This window comes from Phoenix dactylifera, unplaced genomic scaffold, assembly GCF_009389715.1.
Source record: "Phoenix dactylifera cultivar Barhee BC4 unplaced genomic scaffold, palm_55x_up_171113_PBpolish2nd_filt_p 001344F, whole genome shotgun sequence".
Lineage (NCBI taxonomy): Eukaryota > Viridiplantae > Streptophyta > Magnoliopsida > Arecales > Arecaceae > Phoenix > Phoenix dactylifera.
The window spans coordinates 52,978-74,207 of NW_024068672.1; the positions used below are offsets into that span (position 1 = coordinate 52,978).

General features: G+C 46.3%; 2 protein-coding genes across 2 annotated transcripts; both read right to left on the reverse strand.

Moving 5' to 3' along the window:
• Positions 1-459: 459 nt before the first annotated feature.
• Positions 460-5,460, reverse strand: LOC103713890 (probable L-type lectin-domain containing receptor kinase S.5). Its single transcript, XM_008800942.4, has 2 exons — positions 4,200-5,460; positions 460-1,663 (listed from the first exon to the last, which is right to left on the reverse strand). The coding sequence occupies exons 1-2, from the start codon at positions 5,458-5,460 to the stop codon at positions 855-857; spliced, it is 2,070 nt and encodes a 689-aa protein (XP_008799164.3). The 3' UTR covers positions 460-854.
• Positions 5,461-15,300: 9,840 nt separating this feature from the next.
• Positions 15,301-20,158, reverse strand: LOC120108462 (probable L-type lectin-domain containing receptor kinase S.5). The gene is made up of 2 exons (XM_039122067.1): positions 18,898-20,158; positions 15,301-16,375 (listed from the first exon to the last, which is right to left on the reverse strand). Exons 1-2 carry the CDS (start codon positions 20,156-20,158, stop codon positions 15,537-15,539), a joined length of 2,100 nt encoding a protein of 699 aa, XP_038977995.1. The 3' UTR covers positions 15,301-15,536.
• Between the last annotated feature and the right edge of the window lie 1,072 nt (positions 20,159-21,230).

Sequence of the window (21,230 nt, forward strand, 5' to 3'; positions counted from 1 at the left end):
ATTAAATAATAATGGCCCGATGCTTAGAATATTGTTCGAATTACTGCACTTTTTTTCTTTTTTTTTCGATTTTGAATTGCTAAATCTTTTACCAGCTCACAATAAAAATTTCTAGCCTTGGAATTTTAAGCCAAAGAGTTTATAATGTCAATCTTTCTCTTGAAAGGTAATTTTGATTCCTAATTCTTCCTTAAAAACATATATTAACGACAGGAGAAGAGATAATTGAAGGAAAAATTGACTTGTCAATTCATAATCACCAAAAGTGAAGTAGACTTTCAATCTCTCTCCTTTTTTTTATTGAATAAATGAGAGTAAATTTTGAAAACTGGCTAATGTTGTAGATTAGACATGATATATTAGATACTTTTTAGAGAGAGAGAGAGAGAGAGAGAGAGAGAGAGAGAGAAAAGGAAAAGTATTTTATTTTAAGATTCATATATCTACTTGTTCTTCATTTTCATTTATTATTTTAGCAAATTACACGACAAATAAATCCTAAAAATCACTATGGAATTTTCCCTCTCCTATATGTCCAATCACTCTCTAATTCTCTGCAACATTACATCACACATGCGAAATAAGACCAATATTCACATGGAGAGAACTAGGGAGGAAGAGTTCCAAAAGCTCAAATTTTTACACAGGAGGCGAGAAAAAAAAGAAAACTAACAAAAAAAAAAGTTGCTGCACCATTAAAATCTAAGAAGCAAACAAGAAGCAAGGAGTGAATTGTCCAGGCTTGTCGCCATTCCAGTAGATCCGATCAGAAAAGGAGGAACAAGCCAATTAATGCCTCACCTATCTATTCACAGTTTCCCTTCATCTTCCATCATCTTTGATTCCTTATCCCCTCACCCTGAGCTGTCGCTCTCCCCCTCCTGCACGTCCTGGCTGAGGCTCTGCCTGAACCACTCGCCGGCCGACGACGTCCCGGCACTGCTGGTCAACCTGCTCGACGTGTCCCCCTCGTCGATGGCCTCCGCCGGCAACACGAAAGCCGGCTTTAATGGGGGCACCTCCGGCGGCGGGGCCGAATTGGAAATGATCTGCACGATGGCCTGCGTCTTGGGCCGCTCTCCGGGGCTCGGGTGGCTGCAGGCCAAACCAAGGAGGAGCAACCTCTCTGCCTCCTCCGGCTTGTATCCAGTCCCAAGCAGGGGATCGACGGCGTCGAGAATTCGGCCCTCGCGGTGGAACCGCCAGACCCAGTCGACCAGGGGCTGGAAGTTGGCGAAGATCGGGCCGCAGCCGCAGACGACCGCGAGGATGACGGCGCCAAAGGCATAGACATCGGACTCTCGCGTGAACTTGTGAGTGAGGAGGCATTCTGGAGCGATGTAGCCCCTGGTGCCGGCGACGTCGATGTCGGTGTAGGAGGTCTTGTCGGTGTTGAGGGCGCGGGCGAGGCCGAAGTCCCCGAGGCGGGCGTCGAAGGCGGAGTCGAGCATGATATTGGAGCACTTGATGTCGCGGTGGACGACCATCTGATTGTACTCGTAGTGGAGGTAATGGAGGGCGGAGGCGACGCCGGTGAGGATGTTGTAGCGGCGGTCCCAGCTGAGCAGCGGCCGGCTGGGGCCGCCGAAGAGGTGCTGGTCCAGGCTGCCGTTGGGCATGTACTCGTAGACCAGAAGCAGCACGCCGTTTTTATGGCACCACCCTGCAGGTGCAACAATCAAGTATTATTAGCTAGGGTTTTTTTTTTGGTTCGCGAACATTCTTCTAATAATTAAAATTTTTATAAATATTTTCTTCAAATTGATGCTTATTTTTTACTCTCATAAATTATTATTTTTCACAAATACTTCTGAAATAATAACGATTATTTCAATACTGTTAATAAATATCATATTTATTTTAATTAAAAATAAAATAAAATTTTGAAATCATTTTTTTGGTCTTCCATCACAATCATGTTATAAATATTTTAATTATTTTAATTTAAAATAGTTAATTTTTTAACGGTGTTAGAAGACGTAAATATATATGTAAAAAAAATAAAATAATTATTTTATAAAGATATATTTATAAATATTAAGTATTCATGCAAAATTTGATAGTTAAATAGATATTTATGAAAAAAAAATTAGCTAAAATTTTTTCAACACGATGAGCAGGGGTATTGTTTTTAGATTAGGATTGATTGGGTCCTAACCTTAGCCAACGTGCAAATTGGGCAACGTCGTCCTTTTCTTATGGGATGGAGTATCTTGGTCAAATCTTTGAATCGATCAACGTCAACGGCAGGGGATTGAATAAAACAGGAGAGAATGATGAAGTACAGCCTAGCCATCCATGGCCGATTGATGCATGGGTGGTGGATAATGAAATTGAAATAAAGTGTACATGAACTCTTACGTCACAATGCATTGCTGCCAATGGGGTACACATGGGAAGATGTCGCTCTACAGAGAGAAATTATTGGATGGATGGCGGACGCCACATCACCTATAGCACCAATTCTGAATTGCTATAATGACCATGACCGCTTAATAAATGCCTCCAAGTTGGAGCATAAAGATGCTTCTTACTTGACTGGAATTTTTAAAAAAAACGAAAAAATTGTATTTTCATAAAAATATAATTTCTATATTTTCTAAATTTTTTTTTGTGAAAACATGAAAAAGTTATTTTTCCATGAGCTGAAAATTACTCTGTTTTTTTTTTTCAAAAAAATCCTTCAGCATTAAAGAGGCATTAAAGACCTAATTTTTATTAAGAATATAATAGAAATTACATATATTTTTTTCAAAAAAGTAAATGGTCAACCAAACATAAGCACTCTGTAAATATGTCACTTTTCCATGGTCAACCAAATATGCCAAAAGTATTTTTTCAGGCATTCTTTTCCTAAAAATCTTCTTCTCAAGAATTATATTTTTAGGAGGAAAAATGTTTTCCGCGAACCAAACGAGCCATAAGCAAAACATTTTAAAATAAAATATGTTGTCTAGGTGGTTTGATGTAATTCATATTTGAATTTTTCAAGCAAGACCTTCTGCGAAGGATTACAAGAACATAGCGAGAAGTGGGGAAAATTGCCTCTACTCTTTTGGCAAAAAAGTAGCTTTATTTACGGTATTAGTAGTAATACAAAGTGATATCATCTAAAATTAATTCACCTAATATGGGCCGACACGTTGCAAGCAATTTCAAATAGATTAAAATTTTGGACTGCTTCAGCACTATAATTAAAAAAATTTAGGAATAGAAGAATGATTATGACTTAATAAAAAGAGTTATGGCTTATTTCTTGATTTTCATCTCTAATTGTAATATATTCTTGCTCCCACATCTATATAAACTGGGCTAAAGAACTCTAAAAGAAGAGGCACTCATAGCTCAAATCTCTTATGATAGTACCAACTTTAGAGTTATATGAAATGCCGTTATTACTATAAAATAAAAAAAAACTCTCATGATGAGAGGCTCTCAAGCCCTCACCTATCATTCAACCTTTTTTTTTTTTTGTAATTAAGTTGATCTATAGCTTATCAAGGCCGAGGTGAAGACCAAGGCCGATGTGAGAAATCGCAACTGACGAGAGAAAGCCAAGGTGAAGACCAAGATCGAGGTAAAGATAAAGGCTAAAGTGAAAATCATAATCGGGACGAATCCAAAATCGAGCAGCCAAATTTGAGTTCGAGGTGAAAAAACTAAGGTCAGGAAACCGAGGTGACATTGAGGTAAAAAGATAGAGATGAAGGAGGTCTGATCAAAATGGACAATATTCTATACTAATTTTTTATATATTTTTTATTTTTTATTGTTAATCTAAAATTCTTGCTGATTTAGATATCAAAAGATCTAGTCAAAGAAAATCTAACGAGTTTTTTTTTTTAATATGTATAGATCAGCATCTCCACGTGGATTGACTGGTGGCTTTAGGACCATCATGTCGACGCAAAGACAATGTCAAATCATTATGGTATTCCATCATGACTATTGGTAAAAGAGAAAAATTAGGCTTCTACGTCAAATTACCAAGTACCAACATCATATCACATCATGTCAGCATACATCATCTAAGGGAACGTAAATCATCAACATCATATGATGGTTGACCAAGTAAGATATTCTAAAAAGAATATCTCCTACTTATATCCTTGCACGGTGGGTCCTATTTAACACTTTAAAACAATTACCAGCGAATATACCCTTCAGAAAATTAGGAAAAGAAGCAGTCGAAAACTCACCGCGCAGGGGGACAAGGTGCTTGTGGCGTAGGCAATTGATGATGGTGAGCTCGGCCAGGAAATCATCCTGGCCTTTGCTGCTGGCCCTCGAGAACTTCTTCACTGCCACCGTTACGTCGTTCTCCGCCCGGAGCAACCCCATGTACACTTCCCCAAATCCCCCTTCTCCTAGCTTCATCTTCGTATCAAATTTATTGGTAGCCTTCTTGAGGGTCTCAAACTTGAACTCCCTCGGCATCCCTGGGAGGCTCTTGAGCTTGTCGCTCAATACCCGGCGGTCCAACACCCCCACCCTCTTCCTTCTCTTAGACCGCGCCACCAAGAGCAGCATAGCTACCACCAGTGCCCCAAGAACCAGACCACCGGCGAGGTACCACTTCCACCAGCCCGGGTTCCGGTCGTCGGGGAGCTTTTCGACCGTTATGTTCCAATCTAGCACGCAGTTGAGCTGATACGTGATGCCGGTGGAGGCCGAGAACCCGAAGTAGGACCACTGTCGGACGTAGTTGCTGATGTCGAGCGAGGTATTGAGGACGGCGAGGTTTGGCTTCGATCGGCCGCGGACGGCCATGTAGACCGAGATATGGCGAGCGGCGCCATCGTAATCGATCCACACGGTGTAGTTGATGCCATTTCCTAGGGTGGCGATCGTGATGTTTAATGGCGTCAGCGGGGTTGTGATGTTCGAGGCGACGCTGTTTAAGTTGAGGCCGACGTGGTTGTCGTCGGGGTCGTAGCTCTCCTTCACCGTGTCTAGCTCGACAGCGACGAAGTTGTTGGAGGAGTTGCCGTCGGTGGTGGCGTTGGTGAGGCCGAGGTATCCGCCATCGCTGCCCGGCGGGGGATTCGCGGTGTCGGGAGCGATGACGAAGGCCAAGCCTTCGCCGGGGGTCGTGTTGTCCGGGCGGTAGATGTTGATGGAGAAGGTGATGTTGAAGGAGGCGACGTACCGAAGGGGGTGGTCTCGGTCCTCCCAGAGTTTGAAAGGATCCTTAAAGAACACCCGGCCGGACTTGTTGACGAGGTAAGGGCCGACGTTGGAGCTGTCAGGGGTGATTTGGAGGGCGCCCTGGGAGATGCTGGCGTCGGCCCGGATGCTGAGGTTGGTGTTCCCGTCGTCCCCGGTGAAGTAGGGGAATACGTGGGTCTCGTAGGAGACGGAAGAGGTGGCGTTCGTCTCCGAACGAGCCTTGGGAAGGTGGAGGAGGAGGAGGAGGAGGGAGAGGAAGGAAAGGTGATGGATGTTTGGTGATTTGGTCATCGTAGGAGAGCTAACAAGCTTAAGGATAAGGAGGGCTTTTAGTTTTGGGATGTTACATTTTCTCTTATAGAAATGGAGGGAGGAGAAAAAGAGAGAGGCTGTTCGATTACACTTCGGGTCCCCATCTTGAGTCTTTCCCCTCTATTTCCCATTGTTAATCATATTCTTACGTTCGAACAAACAAACCTCATTTATATCTTTTAGTGTATGTGTTATTGGTGTAGGTCAAAGTCATAGCAGTGCGTTCCCTGCAAGGGGGCGTGTATTTATCAGCTTCTCTGTTGTTTTCTTGTGGAAAAATAGCTTAATCCTCTGCTTCCATGTACCTTGGCAGTTAACTCCATTGACCTGGTAATCCAGGTTATTATATTAGTTTTAGTCAAGAGTACAGATCCTATGAACTTTTAATTGCAGTAAAATCCTCAAATCAGGTTACGTGGCGAATTATGACTAGTGGCTGCACAAGTTTTGGAGCATAGTATGTCTGATGACATTTGATGGATTACTTTAGCACAACCATTAATCATGCGATATGCACAAATCGAACAGTACAGAACGTAATGTATCATATCAATTCAGATATCTGGCACAAGTGGCGTTCCGACATTCGGTGCGCCAAAAAAATTACGTATTGGATCGTAACAATATTATACTAGTGTGGAGACGAGGAATCTTGATTCAGATATATTACTTATATTTCAGGAATCATATAAATTATCCAAGAAGCCCCTACGTTCCTTCTGATCTGACTATGGGAAATTTCATAATAATTTTTGCTGACAAAGTTTCTCTGATGATGCTTTGAATTTGTCCTAATAAACTACCAATTTAAAAAAGAACTACAGGATTTCAGGTCATCAATCAAATAAACCTCCCGTCACCAAATTCGTGGCACTTGGCCGTACTCCAATAACCCAAATTCTAGGGCAAAGTCGTGCCTGCCCTCCACCTTCTAGATAGACGGTAGTTTCTGGGAATTCACTAATTGGAAGGCAGAGACTCTTTGGTGGGGGGCGCAACGAAGCTTCGTCAGAACTTCGCTGGCTTCCTCCTCGAATTTTTCAAAGGCCGAGCGTTCTCTGAAAATTATATCAAAGGACCTTTCTCATTCAACAGTGCCATTTGGACACCTTGGTTACATCATAAGACTGCGAAAGACCCATCTTTGCATCTAGGATTAGTCGTCCATTTGCCATAGTATGATTAGATTATGATAATCTTTAGTGGTCTATACTATGGGCTAATGGCGGTTTCACTGGGAGTAGTAGGTATTCAGAATCTCTAATTACTTAAAACACTTGCCTCCTTCCACAACAGGCTAATTTTTATTGCATGTCAATTGGCTAAATCATTGATCTTCTACAATAAGCTGAATATCAGAATCTAGGCTTTTGTAATTCATAGAGAAAGAAAATTGAATTGGTCTTTCTTTTTTGCCCATTCCTTGGAGCATTAGCTCTTTTCTTGCTTTTGTTTCCTACTTATTGTTTGATTTTTGTCAGGGACCATTTATACAGAGTACTTTGGTGTAGTCTCCTCAGGGCTTGTTCTGTTCTCTAGATTTTAGGGTGTTTTCCCCCCAGGGGTTTGAATAGGTTTTCTTGTACCTTTTGATTCCCTATTAATGAATTGGTAAGGTTTTAACAAACCTTCCAACCTGTCTTCGTTGGATGCATTTCTTAGGGGAAGAAAAGTATGTGACATGAAGTTTTCTGGTCAAATAACTAAGTATTTAATCTTTCCTGCAACCAAACCTTATGAAGGAACATGTTGAAGGTCAAGCAACCTTGCCACTCCATTCAACCATATGTAAAGAATTCCCCACAAGATTAGGTGATACTCGAGAGCCATATAATAACTTGTTATGATGCCTCTTGGGTTTTTAGACCAAAACATTCCACTTGGACTTTTTCCCCTTCAAAGATGTAGCCAAATCAAGCACTTGCTATATAATCTCCAAGTGAATTATTTATACGAAATGTACTTCTACTCTCTTGATCACTATCCGTTACTTTCTCAATGCTTTCATTTTTCTCTCAACGCCCCCGTCATATCCAGCTGAGCGGTGTTGCGTTCTAACTGGTCTACTTCTGAACATGGACTCAACCAATTGGTCCAATTGAGGCTCTTCAGACTGAATTCATCTTAATTTTATTGTTTTAAGCGGATTTAATTCATAATTAAGGTTATTAGCCCTCAACCACTTCTGTGCCCTTAGTGAGTATAACTACCCGGTAACCGCGAAATATGATTGTTTGGCTACCCATATTCTTTTGTGGTCATGTTTTCTTAACTATGATGGTTCCATGAACTTTGCAAAATAATGACTTGAGACTAACTATTGCCATGACGGCTTAAAAATAGACTGCTAGTTAGCTCTTATTGAATGTGTGCTACATCTTCAGGCCTGTTTCCTTTCTCCTTTCATATCGAACTTACTAAATATTTCCATTTGAATAAAATTCTGGTGGCCAGGCCTCCCTTCTCATCAAAAAAAAAAAAAGGCAATATATGCTACATCTAACGTGCATATGTTTAGGGCATAAACATTAAGAAAAGTAGAAAATGAATATCCATGCCACGAGATCCGCATTAGTTAATATATGAATTTTGTTCTCAAATGTATCGATGAACAAAATATTTTCTCCTATCTGGGGAAAACAAGAAACTAAAGGCTACACCCAAATATATTGAACAATGATATTTTGTCTTAATGCCGAGGGATTGGTTGTTCATGAAGACTTCTAAAACGTCAGGCCAGGAAAGATGGCTATCAAACATGTGTAGATGGAAGAAAAATGAAAAGAGACGACAAATGTGTCTAGTTCAAAGCCCCAAACAAGAGCTTGCAGACCACTTTAATTGTAATCAACGGTTTCCTCTATTAGCTGAGGATAAATAAAGATGATGCATGTTTTTGATACATCAAATGGTTTAATTTTCTGAATTAAGGGCATGTTTGATTGAGAGGAGTTGTAATATTTTATTAAGAGCCTTCCAGCTTCAACAGGTTGGTGTGGTTCACCCGATTGTGAATAATATTTTATATAATACAAGATGTGGATTAAAGCCAAAGACACATTTGTCAATGAAAAGCTAATCACGGGCTATGCAAGATGACTTGTCATGCACTGAGCCAGTAAAGAGATGACTATGTTAAATAAGTCGTGCGAGGGAAATTATATGTAAGAGAGAAATATAGTTGCTTAGCTACCAAAATTAATGTTTAGAGACTCACACAAATGTTTACTTCCTAATTGAGTACTCGACTGAGGACACCTTAACAAGCAAGCATAAACTAATTAAAAAAAAAAATCAATCTAAAACATGCAAACAAAGAAAAGTCAAAATGGCTGAAGTCAACATCGATCATACTTAATTAACTATGTTTGATTAGATTCCAAAGTAGCTATGGCTTTCATCATATGCCTGCCGTATCAACTCCAGTAAAGGCAGAGAAACGAGCTGATGATTTGGAAGGCCTACTAGAAAGAGTAGATATTTTTTGTCTTCTAAAACAAGCTACCCAACATTGTCTTTCGGGTCTTCCAAAGCAAGCACATTTATAGGAAGACTAATAGAGTTGAGGGGGTGGGTCCACATTTTCTTTGGTTCGGAAGGTGCATTATTTTTCGTGCTTTGGTGAAACATTTCACCGAACACTGTGAAGCTGGAAGGGGTGGAATAGGGTGGGTGCGAGCGGGTGCGCCAATAGTTGTGTGGGTGGTTGTGGCATTTCCCCAAAACAGCTGGGAGGGGTGGACTATGGACGTCGGGGGGGAAAAGGAAAGGGGAAGGAGACGGAGGGCACGAAGACCCCCAACGGTGCTGGGAAGCGGCAGGGACCTGGAAAGGCTGGATCCTCGCGGTCCTGGTCGAAGGTGGCTAGGGGCTCGGCCCGACCATCAATGTGGACCACCCATGAGATCTCAGCTGAAGAGTTAGAGGAGGTTCCCGAAGGTACTGGAGTTGACGCCGGAGTGGGTGGAAATGGAGAGGGAGGCCTGGAGCTCCATGGCGGTGATTGCGAGGAGTTTGGGGCGGCGAGTTCCGGTGGAGTGGGCTGCCCGGGAGATGAAAGCACGAGGGAAGTTGGAGTACGAGGTCGAAGCTTTCCCTATGGCCTCCAGGTACTTCGCTCTACGCTTCCCGAAATGTGGAGGACAGGGAGGCGATGCTGGTAAGAGGTCCATGGATTATCGCTGGACAGTTACTGGGGGTGGAGAGGTGGCAACCGGATTTTGTTCCCGGGAGGAAGGAGGTCAATAAGGTGGTGGTTTGGCTTCGCCTCCCAGGGTTGCCACTCGAGTACTGGCGTAAGGAATCCATCTGGAAAATTGCTACAGAGGCCGGCATCCCAATCGAAGCTGACGGTTTCACGGAGGATCGCCGTCGTATGGGGTATGCGAGGGTCAAGGTGGAGGTGAATGCCAGCTTACCGGTGCGGCCGGGGGTGTTTATCAGAGGGAAGGAAGGGAAGCTTTGGCAGACCTTCACATATGAGTATCTGTAGCCGGTATGCTACCACTGTGGTCGGCTCGGCCATGAAGGGAATGGGTGCCGGTCTGCTACCCCGGAGTCGGCTACCGAGAGTGGGGGGTCCGGGGCCAAAGCGACTGTGGGAGAAAAACCCGATCATGACTCCGGCGGCCAGGCGGAACCAGCGGTGGACGGGACATGCGGCCGAGCTTTTGGCCCATGGCTTGCCACGCACAGAGTGCCAATGCCGGCGCGCGCGGGTGCTGCCACAACTCAGATTCGTCAGTCCATAGAGGCCGAGCCGAGACCTTCCCACGCGAAGCCGATCTCCCCGGAGTCGCCCGTGGACACTGATGGGTGGCAAAAGCCTACCAAGGTGGCCAGGCGGCGGTCGCCGGAGAAGGGGGTGGTGGGCGACTCGGTGGCAAAGGAGACCGAGGCAACTCAACTAGGTGCGAGTGCCGTTTCAACCTTGGAGCATGTTGGGACGGTAGGTGAGCCGGGCCGGGCGGAGTCTGGGACGGGCTGGATTGATTGGGCTAATGCCAAGCCCTGCGGCCCAAGGCGGGATGGGCCTGTTGGAGTCGGACCAGGCTGCTGCAACCGGGCTGTCCTCGGGCCAGGGCCCAAGCCCGATGAAGCGGGTCAGGAGCTCGGCTAGAGCGACTCGGAGCTCCGGGGCGGGTCGAGTGGCGAGTGAGTCGAACCTCCTCAGATCGTCTTCATCTTCCTCCTTCGAAGACCTGACAACTCGCCGGAAGGGGGAAGGGAGGAGGCACTTTCGGAGTGCCTCCCTGCCCCCGGTGAGACCCCTTCTCGACCGCTGCCGGTCGGTGTTGCGACTGGTGGAGCAGTGGCGGAGAAGGTCCCTGTGCCGAGCGGCGGAGAGGGTACCATCTCCGCGGCCGGCATCGGTCAAAGGCGGTAGGAGGGTCCCGGCTGAGGAGCGGGGACTGGAAGGCAGCGCGATGGCTGGGAAGACGGATGAGTTCCCGGCTCGGCGCCCTGAGGTGAGTTCGACTGGGGGTTCTTCAAAGGATCTGTTTCCCCCTTCTAAATTAATAGGGAAGGGAAGGAAAGAGATGGGGCACCCTGAGGCGTCAAGAGGCTCCATCCAAGGGTTGATGCGGCTGCCATCGCCTTCAGGGATTGTGGTAAGGAGGGGCCTGGCGTCTGGTTCGGGACAAGGATCTTCTTCTCCGATCTTGGAGCATGGGAAGGTGGTGGATCTGTTGAGAGCTGCGATCCAGGAGGATGTTTCGGCATCAGGGGAAGGAGTGATCTCTGTACCCGCAGTGATTAGCCCAGTGAGAGTGGGCCAAAATTCTTCTTAATGTTTGAATGAAGATGCTCGCTTGGAATTGTAGGAGGGCAGCCAAGCCGTCCTTCTTGTTGTCATTTAAGAGATTGATTCAGCTTCATGGCCCGGATATCTGTTTTCTTTGTGAAACCCGAGTATCGGAAGATGGGTTGCGTCGAGTGCAGCGACGCTTGGCAGTTGATTGGGAATCGTATGCAGTTGAGTCTCGGGGCTTGTCTGGGGGCATCCTAGTGTTATGGAGGCGGGGGATAGCTTCTGTAGATATCATCTGCAATTGTTTTCAGCAGGTTGTGATGGTAATTTCGGAACCACATAATCCTCCTTGGGTTTTGTGAGGAGTTTATGCCAGCACTGACTACCGGACTAGGAGAGTACTTTGGGACGAGCTGACGAGTCTGTTGACCCAGGGAGTGCCGACTATGGTGGTAGGTGATTTTAACTGCATCTTAAGCCCGAGTGAGAAGAGAGGAGGCAGAGCCTACTCAGAGTCTGTGGACAGAAGAAAGTTTCAGGAGGTTTTGGAGAGGAATGGACTGGTGGACCTCAGCTTCTCTGGATCTCGATTCACCTGGTGCAACAATCAGCTTGGGCAGGCTAGAGTGTGGGAGCGGATTGATAGGGCACTTGCTTCTCTAGACTGGGTTCAGCGTTTTCCATCCTATCAGGTTAGTCATCTAGCCCGGATTGCTTCTGATCATTGCCCTCTTTCGATCTCCACAGTGTCGGGGTCCACACGTCATAGCCCTTTCTGCTTTGAGAAGCTACGGTTGTCATACCCCCAGTCTTGGGATGTGGTCAGGGAGGCTTGGGGTATGCCAGTACGGGGTGATGCTATGCAGAGGGTGTCGCGTCGGCTGGAGCTTACCAAGCGGCGCCTTCGTCGATGGAACCGTAAGGTCGTCGGCAATGTTTTTCGGAGATTAGAGGCAGTGGAGGCCCAGATAGTGGATTTCCAGGGGCGAGAGGATCAGGGAGAGGAGCTTACGGTGGTAGATATGGCGGACTTACGGCGATCTCTAGCCACCCATCATTCTTTGCTTTGCCAGAAAGAGATCTTTTGGAGACAGAAATCTAGAGTACAGTGGGTTAAGGATGGTGACCGGAACACCAGCTTCTTCCACCGGTCGACAGTCATTAGAAGGCAGAGGAACATGTTCGCTCTTTGCGGGTTGGGGCAGGTCAATGGGTGGAGGAGGATGCTGCAGTGAGACAGGTGTTAGTGGAGTTCTTCAGATCGAGGTGGATGGAGGATGATGGATCACATGTTACAGGTCAGCTCCCCAGGTCGGGGGCTAGTATTGAGGAGACAGAAAATGCAGCTTTGATTCGACCCGTGTCAGAGATGGAGGTAAAGGAGGCGGTATGGAGTCTGGCTGAGGATAAGGCCCCAGGGCCGGATGGATTCCCACCCTTCTTCTTTCGGAGGTATTGGTACATCATTCAGAGGGGAGTGGTGGAGGCAGTTCAGCTTTACTTTAGTCGGTCGGTGATGCCGGATGAGTGGAAGGCCACCTTTATAACATTGATACCGAAGCGTCTGGATGCTTCATAGCCGAGTCATTATAGGCCCATTAGTTTATGCACTACTATGTACAAGGTGGTCGCGAGGATCATGGTGGAGAGGATGAAAGATATGCTACCGAGGATCATTAGCCAGGAGCAGGAAGCTTTTGTGGGAGGGAGGAGTATTTCTGATAACATTTTGCTAGCTCAGGAGATGATGAGGGACCTAGTGCGCGCCTCGAGGAGGCGATGCTTGATGGTAGTGAAGTTGAACATGGAGTGTGCCTACGACCGGATACGGTGGGATTTTCTTCGGCAGATGCTGAAGAGTTTCGGATTCCACCAGATTTGGATTGACTGGATCTTGGGATGTGTGCAGAGGCCCAGTTTTTTTATTTTGATCAATGGCACACCATCGCCTTTCTTTCGAGCTACTATGGGTCTTCTCAGTCGAGGCTGGTTCATATCTCGGCAGGGAGATCAGCTTCTTAGGCGGCTGCGCTCTTCGCGGCGCTTCTTTTGCTTTTTTGAGGCCTGCTCGGTCGCGCCCTTTCTGGAGGCGATAGCCTCCTCGGCCTTCGCGTACTTCTGAGCTCGGGCTAGCATCTCCGTAAAGTCAGCGAGAAAGCTCTTCTCGATGGAGAAGAGAAATCTGTACGAGCGAGCCCCAGTCTTTAGCGCGGACATGGCTATTGACTGGTCAAGCTTGCGGACCTCCCAGGTCGCAGCAGTGAAGTGGTCGAGATATTCTCTGAGGGATTCCCCCTCCTTTTGCTTAACGTCCAAGAGGAAATCCGATATCCGCCGCTGGCGCCGGCTGGCAACAAAGTTGGTGGCGAACTGTCTGCCGAGCTGCTCAAAGGAGGATATCATGCTCAGCTTTAGTTCCGAGAACCAAAGCCGAGCCGTTCCCCGAAGAGTTGCAGAGAAGGCCTTGCAGAACACAGCCTCCGAGGACCCTTGCAAAGCCATAAGGGCTCGGTAGCTCTCCAAATGATCGAGGAGGTCGGTAGTTCCGTTGTAAGGCTCCACTTGAGGCATTTTGAACCTCGGTGGGACCGGCTCGTCCTCGATCTGGCGGAAAAATGGGAACTTGGTGGTAAATTCGAAGTCGCCCTCTCGCCTTGCCTTCCTGCTGTGAAGCGCCTCAATCTGGCGCTCAAGGTTCTCGATCTTCCTATCGAGCTCTCCAACCTGGGGAGTCGCCACGGTGGTCCGCTCCGGCTCATGGCGGTCCGGGGCCGACTCGGCCTCCGAAAACTGTGGCCTTTTGTCTATGCTCCTCCCCGGCAATTCTTTCCGAGGAGACGTCCGGGCCGAGTCTTGGCGACAGCATCGCTCTTCGTTGTTGGCCCTTGAGGAGCCGTGGAGGTTTTGGCCCTAGGGCACCGGTCCATTTGGGGGGAGCATTGGCTAGTTCTGGGCCTGCGGAGGCGGCATAGGTGGGGCTTCCCCACGCTGCATTCCTTGGACAGCGGCGGCCAAGGCCTGAATCTGCTGCATCAGAATGTTGAACTGTTTCGGCTGGACCTGGGGAGCTGGATCGGCCGGAGATGGCGAGTTCCGGACAGAGTGTCCGGGGCTTTGTGGGAGACGCCGGGAGGCATTAGAGGCTTCTTTACTTCTCAATTTCATGGCCACGACTCGAGCCCTTCCTCTAGCGCCAACTGTTGCTGGAAACTGGACCCGAGGACGACCGGTCCGCTGGGAAGGAGGAGCTCCGGTGCTGGGACAGCGGGTGGCGGTCCGTCGGCGGGCGGCGTCCTCCGAGAGACCTGTAAAATGCCGGTGGCCGGGGTTTCCGGCGCCGACCCTCCGATGCTTAAGTCAGAGGGCTAATGTGTAAGGAAAAAGTGGAGATATATTTTTCTGGGTTTCAGAGTCCCTCCCTCTAAGATGGGAGGGTTCCCCTTTTATAGAGGGACGCTGGGTTACCTGTGATGTGATGGGGCGAAGTTGCCATACGGCTGAGCACGTCGCATGAACTGGTGTACGATCAAGTAAATTAATGCCTTGTCATCGGAGATGTGGTCGGGATCAGGGAGTTGTCAGGGCCGGCTGGATGCAGCCGAGCTGATTTACCGTGGAGGATTGGAAATCCATAGATAACAGGCGCCCCGCGCATTAATTGTTGAGTAAGCCGAAGATACAAATTAATTGTTGAGTAAGCCGGAGATACGCATTAATTGTTGAGTAAGTCAGAGGTCTGCGGAGGCCATGCGCATTAAATGCTCGGGGCGGTGGCAGGATGTGATCTCTGATCGGACTACAGAAGGATGTGACCGCGGTAGGCGAGTGGCGAGGTCGGACTTCCGAGGTCGGGCGCATGGTCGGGCGTTCGGGGTCGGAGTCCGAGGCTGGGCGCCTGGTCGGGCGTCTGAGGCCGGGCACTTTCGAGGTCATGTGCTGTTGCCGTGCTCACGTGCTTTGGGCGACTTACATTCCCCCAACAGAACTTTTCCTCTCCTATATGTCCAATCACTCTCTAATTCTCTGCAACATTACATCACACATGCGAAATAAGACCAATATTCACATGGAGAGAACTAGGGAGGAAGAGTTCCAAAAGCTCAAATTTTTACACAGGAGGTGAGAAAAAAAAGAAAACTAATAAAAGAAAAAAAGTTGCTGCACCATTAAAATCTAAGAAGCAAACAAGAAGCAAGGAGTGAATTGTCCAGGCTTGTCGCCATTCCAGTAGATCCGATCAGAAAAGGAGGAGCAAGCCAATTAATGCCTCACCTATCTATTCACAGTTTCCCTTCATCTTCCATCATCTTTGATTCCTTATCCCCTCACCCTGGAGGCTGGAGCTGTCGCTCTCCCCCTCCTGCACGTCCTGGCTGAGGCTCTGCCTGAACCACTCGCCGGCCGACGACGTCCCGGCACTGCTGGTCAACCTGCTCGACGTGTCCCCCTCGTCGATGGCCTCCGCCGGCAACACGAAAGCCGGCTTTAATGGGGGCACCTCCGGCGGCGGGGCCGAATTGGAAATGATCTGCACGATGGCCTGCGTCTTGGGCCGCTCTCCGGGGCTCGGGTGGCTGCAGGCCAGGCCAAGGAGGAGCAACCTCTCTGCCTCCTCCGGCTTGTATCCAGTCCCAAGCAGGGGATCGACGGCGTCGAGAATTCGGCCCTCGCGGTGGAACCGCCAGACCCAGTCCACCAGGGGCTGGAAGTTGGCGAAGATCGGGCCGCAGCCGCAGACGACCGCGAGGATGACGGCGCCAAAGGCATAGACATCGGACTCTCGGGTGAACTTGTGAGTGAGGAGGCATTCAGGAGCGATGTAGCCCCTGGTGCCGGCGACGTCGATGTCGGTGTAGGAGGTCTTGTCGGTGTTGAGGGCGCGGGCGAGGCCGAAGTCCCCGAGGCGGGCGTCGAAGGCGGAGTCGAGCATGATATTGGAGCACTTGATGTCGCGGTGGACGACCATCTGATTGTACTCGTAGTGGAGGTAATGGAGGGCGGAGGCAACGCCGGTGAGGATGTTGTAGCGGCGGTCCCAGCTGAGCAGCGGCCGGCTGGGGCCGCCGAAGAGGTGCTGGTCCAGGCTGCCGTTGGGCATGTACTCGTAGACCAGAAGCAGCACGCCGTTTTTATGGCACCACCCTGCAGGTGCAACAATCAAGTATTATTAGCTAGGGTTTTTTTTGGTTCGCGAACAATCTTCTAATAATTAAAATTTTTATAAATATTTTCTTCAAATTGATGCTTATTTTTTACTCTCATAAATTATTATTTTTCACAAATACTTCTGAAATAATAACGATTATTTCAATACTGTTAATAAAAATCATATTTATTTTAATTAAAAATAAAATAAAATTTTGAAATCATTTTTTTGGTCTTCCATCACAATCATGTTATAAATATTTTAATTATTTTAATTTAAAATAGTTAATTTTTTAACGGTGTTAGAAGACGTAAATATATATGTAAAAAAAATAAAATAATTATTTTATAAAGATATATTTATAAATATTAAGTATTCATGCAAAATTTGATAGTTAAATAGATATTTATGAAAAAAAAAATAGCTAAAATTTTTTCAACACGATGAGCAGGGGTATTGTTTTTAGATTAGGATTGATTGGGTCCTAACCTTAGCCAACGTGCAAATTGGGCAACGTCGTCCTTTTCTTATGGGATGGAGTATCTTGGTCAAATCTTTGAATCGATCAACGTCAACGGCAGGGGATTGAATAAAACAGGAGAGAATGATGAAGTACAGCCTAGCCATCCATGGCCGATTGATGCATGGGTGGTGGATAATGAAATTGAAATAAAGTGTACATGAACTCTTACGTCACAATGCATTGCTGCCAATGGGGTACACATGGGAAGATGTCGCTCTACAGAGAGAAATTATTGGATGGATGGCGGACGCCACATCACCTATAGCACCAATTCTGAATTGCTATAATGACCATGACCGCTTAATAAATGCCTCCAAGTTGGAGCATAAAGATGCTTCTTACTTGACTGGAATTTTTAAAAAAAACGAAAAAAATTGTATTTTCATAAAAATATAATTTCTATATTTTCTAATTTTTTTTTTTTTTTGAAAACATGAAAAAGTTATTTTTCCATGAGCTGAAAATTACTCTGTTTTTTTTTCAAATAAATCCTTCAGCATTAAAGAGGCATTAAAGACCTAATTTTTATTAAGAATATAATAGAAATTACATATAATTTTTTCAAAAAAGTAAATGGTCAACCAAACATAAGCACTCTGTAAATATGTCACTTTTCCATGGTCAACCAAATATGCCAAAAGTATTTTTTCAGGCATCCTTTTCCTAAAAATCTTCTTCTCAAGAATTATATTTTTAGGAGGAAAAATGTTTTCCGCGAACCAAACGAGCCATAAGCAAAACATTTTAAAATAAAATATGTTGTCTAGGTGGTTTGATGTAATTCATATTTGAATTTTTCAAGCAAGACCTTCTGCGAAGGATTACAAGAACATAGCGAGAAGCGGGGAAAATTGCCTCTACTCTTTTGGCAAAAAAGTAGCTTTATTTACGGTATTAGTAGTAATACAAAGTGATATCATCTAAAATTAATTCACCTAATATGGGCCGACACGTTGCAAGCAATTTCAAATAGATTAAAATTTTGGACTGCTTCAGCACTATAATTAAAAAAATTTAGGAATAGAAGAATGATTATGACTTAATAAAAAGAGTTATGGCTTATTTCTTGATTTTCATCTCTAATTGTAATATATTCTTGCTCCCACATCTATATAAACTGGGCTAAAGAACTCTAAAAGAAGAGGCACTCATAGCTCAAATCTCTTATGATAGTACCAACTTTAGAGTTATATGAAATGCCGTTATTACTATAAAATAAAAAAAAACTCTCATGATGAGAGGCTCTCAAGCCCTCACCTATCATTCAACCTTTTTTTTTTTTGTAATTAAGTTGATCTATAGCCTACCAAGGCCGAGGTGAAGACCAAGGCCGATGTGAGAAATCGCAACTGACGAGAGAAAGCCAAGGTGAAGACCAAGATCGAGGTAAAGATAAAGGCTAAAGTGAAAATCATAATCGGGACGAATCCGAAATCGAGCTGCCAAATTTGAGTTCGAGGTGAAAAAACTAAGGTCAGGAAACCGAGGTGACATTGAGGTAAAAAGATAGAGATGAAGGAGGTCTGATCAAAATGGACAATATTCTATACTAATTTTTTATATATTTTTTATTGTTAATCTAAAATTCTTGCTGATTTAGATATCAAAAGATCTAGTCAAAGAAAATCTAACGAGTTTTTTTTTTTAATATGTATAGATCAGCATCTCCACGTGGATTGACTGGTGGCTTTAGGACCATCATAGTTGACGCAAAGACAATGTCAAATCATTATGGTATTCCATCATGACTATTGGTAAAAGAGAAAAATTAGGCTTCTACGTCAAATTACCAACATCATATCACATCATGTCAGCATACATCATCTAAGGGAACGTAAATCATCAACATCATATGATGGTTGACCAAGTAAGATATTCTAAAAAGAATATCTCCTACTTATATCCTTGCACGGTGGGTCCTATTTAACACTTTAAAACAATTACTAGCGAATATACCCTTCAGAAAATTAGGAAAAGAAGCAGTCGAAAACTCACCGCGCAGGGGGACAAGGTGCTTGTGGCGTAGGCAATTGATGATGGTGAGCTCGGCCAGGAAGTCATCCTGGCCTTTGCTGCTGGCCCTCGAGAACTTCTTCACTGCCACCGTTACGTCGTTCTCCGCCCGGAGCAACCCCATGTACACTTCCCCAAATCCCCCTTCTCCTAGCTTCATCTTCGTATCAAATTTATTGGTAGCCTTCTTGAGGGTCTCAAACTTGAACTCCCTCGGCATCCCTGGGAGGCTCTTGAGCTTGTCGCTCAATACCCGGCGGTCCAACACCCCCACCCTCTTCCTTCTCTTAGACCGCGCCACCAAGAGCAGCATAGCTACCACCAGTGCCCCAAGAACCAGACCACCGGCGAGGTACCACTTCCACCAGCCCGGGTTCCGGTCGTCGGGGAGCTTTTCGACCGTTATGTTCCAATCTAGCACGCAGTTGAGCTGATACGTGATGCCGGTGGAGGCCGAGAACCCGAAGTATGACCACTGTCGGACGTAGTTGCTGATGTCGAGCGAGGTATTGAGGACGGCGAGGTTTGGCTTCGATCGGCCGCGGACGGCCATGTAGACCGAGATATGGCGAGCGGCGCCATCGTAATCGATCCACACGGTGTAGTTGATACCATTTCCTAGGGTGGCGATCGTGATGTTTAATGGCGTCAGCGGGGTTGTGATGTTCGAGGCGACGCTGTTTAAGTTGAGGCCGACGTGGTTGTCGTCGGGGTCGTAGCTCTCCTTCACCGTGTCTAGCTCGACAGCGACGAAGTTGTTGGAGGAGTTGCCGTCGGTGGTGGCGTTGGTGAGGCCGAGGTATCCGCCATCGCTGCCCGGCGGGGGATTCGCGGTGTCGGGAGCGATGACGAAGGCCAAGCCTTCGCCGGGGGTCGTGTTGTCCGGGCGGTAGATGTTGATGGAGAAGGTGATGTTGAAGGAGGCGACGTACCGAAGGGGGTGGTCTCGGTCCTCCCAGAGTTTGAAAGGATCCTTAAAGAACACCCGGCCGGACTTGTTGACGAGGTAAGGGCCGACGTTGGAGCTGTCAGGGGTGATTTGGAGGGCGCCCTGGGAGATGCTGGCGTCGGCCCGGATGCTGAGGTTGGTGTTCCCGTCGTCCCCGGTGAAGTAGGGGAATACGTGGGTCTCGTAGGAGACGGAAGAGGTGGCGTTCGTCTCCGAACGAGCCTTGGGAAGGTGGAGGAGGAGGAGGAGGAGGGAGAGGAAGGAAAGGTGATGGATGTTTGGTGATTTGGTCATCGTAGGAGAGCTAACAAGCTTAAGGATAAGGAGGGCTTTTAGTTTTGGGATGTTACATTTTCTCTTATAGAAATGGAGGGAGGAGAAAAAGAGAGAGGCTGTTCGATTACACTTCGGGTCCCCATCTTGAGTCTTTCCCCTCTATTTCCCATTGTTAATCATATTCTTACGTTCGAACAAACAAACCTCATTTATATCTTTTAGTGTATGTGTTATTGGTGTAGGTCAAAGTCATAGCAGTGCGTTCCCTGCAAGGGGGCGTGTATTTATCAGCTTGGCTCCAGTTTTATATTTTTCTCTGCTGTTTTCTTGTGGAAAAATAGCTTAACCCTCTGCTTCCATGTGCCTTGGCAGTTAACTCCATTGACCTGGTAATCCAGGTTATTATATTAGTTTTGGTCAAGAGTACAGATCCTACGAACTTTTTTCTTTTTTCTTCCTTCTTCTTTTCTTTCTTTTTCTTTTCTCTTCTTCTTCTTCTTCTTCTTCTTCTTTTTCTTTTTTTTTTTTTTTTTTTTTGGAAACCGGCTTCTCACTATATACGACGATGAGAGAGCTCAGAACTATCGCAAAGTAAAATACGATCTAATGCCTGCGGCACATGATCAGAGGGATCCCAAAATACAAAATCAGAATGGTGGGCTGCAAAGGAGGCGACCCAGTCCGCAGCCTTGTTCGCCTCCCGAAACACATGCGAAACCTGAAGTAAATCTAACTCCTCCCCCATGCTCCGGACGTCTCGGAGTAAAGGGTGCAAGTCCGACCTAGCCTGTCGGCAGCGAATTCAGTCCACTACTGTGGTCGAGCCATCCTCTAGAAAAATCCGTCGGGCACCCAGGTGTACTCTAGCATATACAAGACCCTCCCATGTCGCGTGCAACTCCACCACATGGACGGATCCATCAAATGTGCGTCGGCTTCCGGCCACAATCAATCTACAATCATGGTCTCTGATCACAAAGCCCACGCCACATCTGCTACCGCCCTCCGCTATTGCAGCAAAATCCTCAAATCAGGTTACATGGCGAATTATGACTAGTGGCTGCACAAGTTTTGGAGCATAGTATGTCTG

Excerpts from the sequence above, each read along its gene's own strand:
- LOC103713890 (XM_008800942.4), bottom strand. The coding sequence starts at position 5,460 with ATGACCAAATCACCAAACATCCATCACCTTTCCTTCCTCTCCCTCCTC. Across the intron at positions 1,664-4,199 it reads GCACCTTGTCCCCCTGCGCG|GGTGGTGCCATAAAAACGGC; the intron begins GTGAGTTTTCGA and ends TTGCACCTGCAG.
- LOC120108462 (XM_039122067.1), bottom strand. The coding sequence starts at position 20,158 with ATGACCAAATCACCAAACATCCATCACCTTTCCTTCCTCTCCCTCCTC. Across the intron at positions 16,376-18,897 it reads GCACCTTGTCCCCCTGCGCG|GGTGGTGCCATAAAAACGGC; the intron begins GTGAGTTTTCGA and ends TTGCACCTGCAG.